At 68.5% G+C, this 8,162-nt stretch overlaps 1 protein-coding gene across 6 annotated transcripts; it reads right to left on the minus strand.

The window, feature by feature from the left end:
* Nucleotides 1-701: 701 nt before the first annotated feature.
* Nucleotides 702-7,976, minus strand: SLC26A1 (solute carrier family 26 member 1). 6 transcript variants are annotated; one of them, XM_040466573.1, is made up of 5 exons: nt 5,525-7,976; nt 5,168-5,253; nt 4,049-4,647; nt 3,625-3,732; nt 702-3,436 (listed from the first exon to the last, which is right to left on the minus strand). In XM_040466573.1, exons 3-5 carry the CDS (start codon nt 4,634-4,636, stop codon nt 1,904-1,906), a joined length of 2,229 nt encoding a protein of 742 aa, XP_040322507.1. In that variant the 5' UTR covers nt 4,637-4,647; nt 5,168-5,253; nt 5,525-7,976; the 3' UTR covers nt 702-1,903. The 6 variants fall into 6 exon arrangements, with proteins under 6 accessions (XP_040322507.1, XP_040322508.1, XP_040322504.1 ...); XM_040466574.1 differs by lacking the exon at nt 5,168-5,253; XM_040466570.1 differs by having other exon boundaries at nt 4,049-5,253.
* Between the last annotated feature and the right edge of the window lie 186 nt (nt 7,977-8,162).

An 8,162-nucleotide genomic window follows, 5' to 3' on the forward strand; every position in this document is an offset into this window, starting at 1 on the left:
CCCGCGCCGCGCCGCTCGCGCTCCTGGTCGCGCTGCTGGCCGCGCCCCCGGCCCTGGCCGAGGCCCCGCACCTGGTGCTCGTGGACGCGGCCCGAGCGCTGCGGCCCCTGCGGCCCTTCTGGAGGAGCACCGGCTTTTGGTGAGCGCTCCGCGCGGGGAAACTGAGGCCCGAGAGGCCGCTGTCGCCTGCATCCCGCCGCGCGCGCCTCTCCCAGGCCCGGGACGCGCTCCCCGCCCGCGATCTCCCTGGACCCCTTGTTGCATCGGAGGGACTCGGGCTGCCGCGCCCACGGCCGCCTCCTCCTTCCTCGTGGAGCCGTCCTGCAGTCAGACCGTGGTTTCCTCTGTCGGCCTGAGCCACGCGGTGTTTGCGTGCGCCCCGGGCTTTTCTGAGCGGGTACCCCGTGTGGTGGAGGCCTGCGGACGCTCGCTGATTTTGCCCGGTGGCCGCTGGGGGGCAGGCCAGGCTGCAGGAGGGGCTGCGGCGCAGGCCCCTCCCAAGGGGGCAGCCCCAGTGGAGTCGGACACGCCTGTAGGGGGCCTATCAACCCCCATCCCCCTCTCCGTGTCTGCCTATCTCCCCTCCCCCCGTGTCATTCTTATAACCAAGATCACCTGGCTGGTGGGACAAGGAACAGGGTATTGGGATGTGGTCCTCTCTCCTCAGGGAGCCCCCCCATTTCCATAAACATGAGCCTCTGTGGCATTCCTGGTGTTAGGGGCCATTTTATTACAACAGGGACAGTAAAATTCATCGGCGGGCACTCCAGGGTCCAGCTGCTGGGGACTGGTGTCCCGGGGCAATCTGGGGCCCTGGGTTTGTAGCTGCAGGGGCTGTTCTGGTGCCCCGCCCCTGGGGACTAATGGCCCACTCCCCCTTGTTCTGTCCCCAGTCCCCCACTGCCTCACAGCCAGGCTGACCAGTATGACCTCAGCTGGGACCAGCAGCTCAACATGGCCTACGTGGGCGCTGTCCCCCACGGCGGCATCGAGCAGGTCCGGACCCACTGGCTGCTGGAGCTCATCACGGCCAGGTGAGTGATGGGGGCAGCTGGGCAGAGCCCCCTTACTGGAGACGAAGACCAAGGCCGAGAGGAGGCAGCGTCCGGGAGGACAGTGTGGTGCAGTGTGGGCTGTGATGGGGGGCAGAGCGGAGGGGGTGCCCTGACACCTCCTGGCAAAACGTCCTCCGTGGAGGAGGCCGCGCGGGGCCGTGGGGGATGCCGGGGCAGCCCCGAGTTTGGGCACAGCTGGCTTCCCACCGGACAGGACTTGGAGGCTCGGGGTCAGGTGGGTGTCCCGCTGTGCCAGCTTTGTGGCTGGAGCCAGCCCCGGAGAGCGTGCGCCCACGCACCTGGTGCCCCGTGTCCTCAGGTCAGGCTTTGCAGGAGCGCCGCCCAAGGGCTGAGCGGAACTTGGGTCGATCACCCCACCTTTGGCCTTGCGAAGCTCAGCCTGGCCGAGGCGTGAGATGTAAGGAGCACTCGGGTGTGTGTTTGAAGGGCTCCCAGAGACACAGGCCCTCCCGCTGTGGCCAGTGGGACTGGGGCCCGGCGGGCCAAGGGGGGGCCTCGTGATTGCCTCGGGCCCTCGTTCAAACGAGACGGTGACAGCCAGCGTCAGACTGACCCTGCAGCATCGCGTACACACAGCACCAGGGCCCGGGGTGGCTGTGGTGGCTTGTTTCAAAGGCGTAGTTCCTGGATGTTCAAGTGTCCGAGTCCTTTGTGTGTTCCCTGGTTCTTCCAGGGCACAGCATCGGTCTCGGGGCGGGGGCGGCGGGGGGGGGGTGGGGGGCGGGGCAGTGGCGACTGTGCTCATTGATGTCAGTGACCGATGGCGTGAGGCTGTCTGCCCAGGGCTCCCGGAAGGGCGGTCAGGCTGGCGTCGGGCACCGGCCGCGCTAGAGGGTGGAGTCGGTGGCCGTCTGCTCCCCGTGGCGGGCTCGGGCCACCTGCACAGCGCTGTGCACGCTGTGGAACAGCTGCCCCTCCTCGGCGGCGTCCTCCGTGTCGTCCCCGAGGAACCCGCCTCTCCTCAGGGTGTCCCTCACGGGGGGACTGCAGCAGGCCAGGAGCAGCGCGATGCCCAGGGCCCTGTAATCTCGGCGCAGGTCCTGCAGCGCGGCCACGCCGGCCGCGTCCAGGAACAGCAGCGGAGCGCAGTCGATGACCACCGCGTGGAAGCCGGCCGCCGGGGGCACCAGCCGTGCGGCCGTGCTGCTGGCTGGGCCCGGGTCCGTGCCCTCGACGGGGTCTCCCTCGCCGACCCTGGCCTCCGGGCCCCGCTCCTTCCTCGTGGTGGCCGCCGTCCCCGCATCCAGCCCCGTGAGTCTGTAGAGCGAGCGCAGGAAGAAGTCCTTGTTGGCGTAGTAGAGCGGCCCCGCGAAGCGGAACACGTGCACGCCCGGCTCAGGGACCAGGCCCTCAAACTCCGCGGCGTCCTCGTAGAAGCCCGAGTCCCCAATCTGAGCGAGCAGGGTGGCCCGTGGGCGTTGCGTGCGGCCAGCCAGGCTGAGCAGGGACAGGAGGACGCCCGCCAGCAGCCCCGCCTCGACGCTGACCAGCACACAGGTGGCCGCGGTGGCCACCCAGACCAGCGCATCGGCCGGGCTGAGCCGCCACAGCTGCGGGACGTCCCGAGCTTTGCGCAGGGCCCCGCGCAGGCTGACGATGATGACGCAGGCCAGCACGCTCCGCTGCAGGTCCCGGAACAGCGGCGCCAGCACCAGCAGCACCAGCAGCACCACGGCGGCGCTGACCACGCTGGACAGCTGCGTGTGGCAGCCGGTGGCCGTCTTCACCAGGCTCTTGGACAGGGCGGCGCTGGTGGCGAAGCAGTGGAAGAAGGCAGGCAGCACGTTACAGCAGCCCACGGCCAGCAGCTCCTGGTTGGCTCGCACGGAGTAGCCGTGGCTCCGGGCGAACATCTCCGCCAGGGACAAGGAGAAGGCGGAGCTCACCAGCGCCAGGGGCACGGCGTCCAGCACCACGCGCCGCATCAGCCCAGGGTCGGGCAGCCGGGGGGCCACGAACCCGGTGGGGATGTCGCCGGCCACGCTGGAGCCAAAGCGCTCGTGGAGCCGTCCGAAGTGGGACGCCAGCGTGGCCGCCACGATGACCAGCAGCTCCGTGGGCAGCGGCACCTTCAGGCGGTGGCGGCAGCGGTCCGACAGCTCCTTAGCGGCCAGCAGCACGGCCAGGCACGTGGCGCTGGTGAGCACGTCGCACAGGTTGGCCTGGCCGGCGCCGCGCAGCAGGCTCAGCCACGTGCTGACCACCATGCCCGGCCCTTGGTGCCGTGGGACCCTCACGCCCAGCAGGTGCTTCAGCTGGGAGGTCAGGATGGTCACCGAGGCCCCCATGGCAAAGCCGTCGAGCAGGGGCTGTGAGAGGTAGGTGGACACGAAGCCCAGCCGGAGGACGCCCATGAGGACCTGCGGACAGAGCGCGGTCAGGGCAGCGGTGCCGCCGACGGGGCGGCCGCGGCACGGAGCCCCACACCCCTTCTCGCCGCTGCCGCTGCCGCTGCCGCTGCTTCCCGAACGGACTCTGTCTGGAGTCCCTTGCCCACGCGCGTGCACACACAGGCACGGCAGACACGGAGGTGCACGTGGGCCCTTACACGCTCGCTTCTGCTTCTCTCACATGTGCGGGCTCCAGGCGCTGGAAAGCCGCTCCCTTCTCCTGTCCTGCGGGTGGCACTGTCCCCTCTCCCCAGAGACCTGCGGCCCTTGGGAGGGTGTGAAATCAGGGCGGACAGGCCAGGCCGTACCCGGCCAGCCATCCCTGGACGGGGTCCCTGTTCCCGGGCACCCTCAGACCCTCGGGTGCCCCGTCCGGGCCGCCACCCCATGCCCACCTGCGCCTGTGCCCACCCCGCCCTTGCTGGCTAAACCCGCTGCCCTCTGAGGCCTTGACCCCGCACCGCCCTGGCCTTGGCCCTCCTGGGGGTGGCGAGCGAGTGAGGGGCCTGCTCTGAGTGGCTGAGCGGGCGGTCCGGACCTGCGCCCAGGCTCTGCAGAACCCCGGTGCGGTCAGCCCCTCACCTGATAAATCCCGGCCACCAGCGTGAGGGCGGTGGCGACGCGGACGGCGTAGCAGTCCTGCCCGCAGTCCCGTGGCCTGAGCACCAGTGTGGCCGAGGCGTTGAGGGTGGTGCCGTTGTCCCCGGACCCCGGGCCGTCCCGGGCAGGGTCAAAGCCAGCCAGCAGCAGCTCGCGTTCCACCACCTGGCCCACCATGAGGCAGAGCAGGCTGAAGATTCCCATGGACACGTGGCGCGAGGTGCCCATGAGAAAGTAGATGAGGTTCGCGAAGAAGGACGTGTACAGACTGTAGATGGGCTGCAGCCCTGCCAGGAGCGAGTAGGCGATGGCCTGCGGCACCAGGATGATGCCGATGACCAGCCCGGACATGACGTCGCCCGCCAGGGCCTCCCGCGGGCGGTAGTGGCGCAGCCAGCGCGTGGCGGGGAGCAGGTCCTGCACCAGCGCCCAGGCCCCGCGCGTGCTGCAGGAGCAGCCCCGCCACAGCCTGGCTTTAAGCATCTCGCGCAGGCCCGGGGACACTGGGGGCCGCCGGCGGACCAGCACCAGCCCCCCGCCCTGCTGCGTGCAGTCGGGGGACACGTCCATCCTGGGGAGACCTGAAACAGAGGTGGGCATCCCTGCTGGGGTCAGCGGGCGGCACAGAGACCCAGACTCCCATGTGGCCAGACCCAGCTCCGCTGCTCCCGGCCCACCTCCCCGTGCCCACGTCCACGCCAGAGGCCCCCCCTCTCCGCCACCCAAGCCACCGGGGTCTCTCCGGCGGCCCTCCCATCACCGCTGCACCATGGGCCCTGGGGCTTGGAGGAAGAGCGCCTCCTGGGTGCCCCCTGTTGAACCTTGAAGATAGGGAGACCCCAGATCTTTGCTCCCGGAGGGGCTGCTCACACAGCAGCACTCGCCATACCCCCCGGTCCTCGTGGCAGAACTCCTGGGACGCGCTTTGGGAGGCTGATCTTAGACGAGGCCAGCCGGGAGGGAAGTGGGGGTGGCTGGCGTCTGTCACCTGCCCCGTCACCTGGGACTGTGGGACACACTCCTGGGTTGGGTCTCAGACCACACAGGTGCGCCATGGAGCGCAAGTCTGGGACTGTCCCTTGTGTCCCAAGGGCACCTCACCTGCTGGGGCCCAGCCCCGTCCTTGACTTCTCACTCGCTGGCCCAGGACACGCGGCCTGCAGTTTCCCTGGGGTATGGAGGACGGCCTGGCAGGCACAGCCCCCCGTGAGCACTAGGGGGACGTCATGGGTTGTGTTTCCTTCCTGTGGAGACCTCACCACACAAGGGTCCCCCCAAGCCCCCCAGGGTCTGGGTGTGTGGCATGAGGACTGTTGAAATGGCATCTGCCTTGTGCCTGAGGGGCCGGAAAGGAAGCCCGAGAATCATCCTGCCCCTCCCCTTCACCCAGGGAGCTGGCCTCTGCTGTGGCTTTGAGGGCTCCACGGCCCTGCGGCGGGGCCCCGGGATGATTCTTACCTGGGGAGCCCCTCACAGGCTGGGTGGGCGGGAGGGTAGTGAGGCCCCTGGCTTGTCAGCGCTCCAAGGCCCGACTCTGCCGGCCGCCTGCACGTCCAGAGCTCTCTGGCTTGTTAGCCGGTGGGGACGTGTGGACGGCGGGTTCTGACGCAGAGCCGGAGCCAGGAGCCAGGCCGCGGCGGGTCTGGCGCCCACCGCGGGCAGCGCTCTGTGGTTACCATGTGACTGCTTGGCCAAACTGGGTTTGCGGTTCAATTATTTACCCCAGAGATTGCTGAGTCATGGGTTTCCCCCAGATGAGCGTTACCTGAGTGGCTAACCCGGGGAGTTGTGCTGTAATCCCAGCTCACAAGTAAGTGCGAGTGTGTGCACCTCTGGTAAGCTCCCATCCCCCCACGGGGCTCCAGGTACGGGGCAGCGTGGGTGAGGGCAGCAAAGAGCTGGCGCAGGGCGCGTGGGTCCTGGGGTCCTTTGGGGGGCGGGAGGCGCGCGAGCACAGCCAGCCCTGGGATGTGAGCCTGCAGCTCTGGGGCCCGTTGCCGTGGTCGCACGACTGACCAAGGGCGGGCAAGGATGAGAGGGGTACCCGGGTCGGGGCTGGTCGCCTCATCCCATCCCTGCACATCCTCCCTATTCTGCCATGAGACGGTTCTGGTCTGCTCTGGAGCACAGGCCAAGTGTACCTGAGCCAGCCGGGCACGGGGCAGCCGTGTCCCAGCCTCTGTTCTGCGGCCTCGTGTGGAAAGCAGGCGCGGGGCTGTTGCTGAGTATGTGTGTGCACATGCGCGTGGACTGCTGTGGGCGGGGTGGGGGCGGGGCCGCCAGGCATCGGGACACACTGCCAGCCGGGTTTGCCCTTCTTGCCGTGGGGTGCGGGTCCAACCCCCGGTGACTGGCAGGTGCCCGGCCTTGCCGCGTCTCCAGTCTCTCTGAGGCAGGTGGGGTCTGCCTGGGAGCGCTGGAGTGAGGGCGATCCCTTTAAATGATTACTCTCGTGCCCCACAAAGGGTGGACAGCTGTTTTTAACGCGATTCCGAGTCTCAGGTTCCCCGCCTTTACACCCAGTGAAGGGGAGCCCCCCTCCCGCCATGCTGAAGGGCTACGTGGGAAGGGCCCGTCCCAGGGGGCTTTCCCGTCTACCTGGGACAGAGCTGAGGGTCTTCCCTCCACCTACCCCCCCAGAGTCCAGCCCAGGACCCGCTTGGCCCCTGGTGGGGAGCTGTTTGCCCAGACCAGAAGCCGTGTTTGGGGCTGGGGGGACAAGCTAGAGCAGTTCCGGGCTTCGGACCCCTCCCTGGGGCAGATGAGGTTCACCTCAGGGTGCAGACAGGAGGGTAGCTATTGAGGGGGTCATAGAAACTTTGTCTCCTGTCCCAGCTACTGGCAAGGGGGCAGAGAGAGAATTCCTTGGGTGGCCTGCCAGGCGGGAGCCTCATCGCCCTTGGGGGGTCTCCCTAGATGGGGGACAGAGCGCAGGCTGTGTGGCACAGAGGACTCGGCGCAGAGCAGCGGAGGCCAGGGCAGATGCGCGTGTGTGCATGCTGGGGTGGGGGATGGGGCCTGGGTGCTGGTGTAAGAAAGGGAGTACCTGGGGTGGGGACCTAATGCAGGAAGGAGCCGTTCCTCCGTCTTAGGAAGGGAGGGCAGGGGTCTCTGGAGGTTCTGGGGTGAGATTCGTGGCAGGTGGAGACATTTCAGGGAGGGGCTCTTTTGGCCCACCAGAGCCCCTGTCCAGTCAGATGCAGCATGGAGGCTGGCCTTGGGCTGGCCTTGGTGGCAGGGATCGGACCTCATAACCCTGCGGCCCCTGCCCAGGCTGCCTGCCTAAATCAGGCGAGGAGATAACAGTGAGGTCACATGTGACCTTTGAGAGAATTTCAGGACACCGCCCCCGACCCTGCCCCCACCGCGTCCCTCTGCCTGTTTTCTTTGTGCACCGAGGCCGACGACCTTCACCTGGGGTCTGGAGGGGCACAGAGGGACCTGTGGTTCTGGGCCCCTGCCTGCCAGAGGGGCTGCTGACGCCCACACTGGCGCTAAGGTGGGCGCCGGGAGGGAGCTGCAGACCTCACTGGGACGGGGGCCGTGGGGTCTAGTACAGATCGGCAGGAACCTCCCTCGGGGGACCGCTGCCCAGCTCTGTGCCACATGGTTGTTTCCTTAACATTTGCCCGTAAATCACCGTTTCAAGTGATCAAACACACTCCTTTGGAAAGGAAACATTGCATCCTGACCCTAAGTGCGAAGAGGCGGGGCCGACCACCTCCGGGGCCCTGGAGACCAGACGCGAGCTTCTCCCTAAAGACACGCCTACCGCGAGCCCCGAGGTTCTAGGCGGCAAGGTGGAGAGTAAGCGGCCTCTGCCGCGCTGGCCTGGAGCCTGACACCCCCCTACCCCCATCCCCGGACCGAGGCTGCAGGTGCGCCGGGGGATCCGCGCTGCATCTCCCCCTCCGAGCCGCCCGGGGCCGGCCGTGCGCTTCGCTCCCCTCCCCTCCTGTCCGTCTGCGCCGGGAGCGCGCGCCCCCGCCGCCGAGCACGCGCGGCCGCGGCCCCGCGCTCACGCGCTCGTGCCCCCCCCCGGAGGGGACCGAAGCGCACGGCCGGCCCCGGGCGGCTCGGAGGGGGAGATGCAGCG

The sequence above is a fragment of the Herpailurus yagouaroundi genome, unplaced genomic scaffold (assembly GCF_014898765.1).
Source record: "Herpailurus yagouaroundi ecotype Mexico unplaced genomic scaffold, PumYag 63360, whole genome shotgun sequence".
Lineage (NCBI taxonomy): Eukaryota > Metazoa > Chordata > Mammalia > Carnivora > Felidae > Herpailurus > Herpailurus yagouaroundi.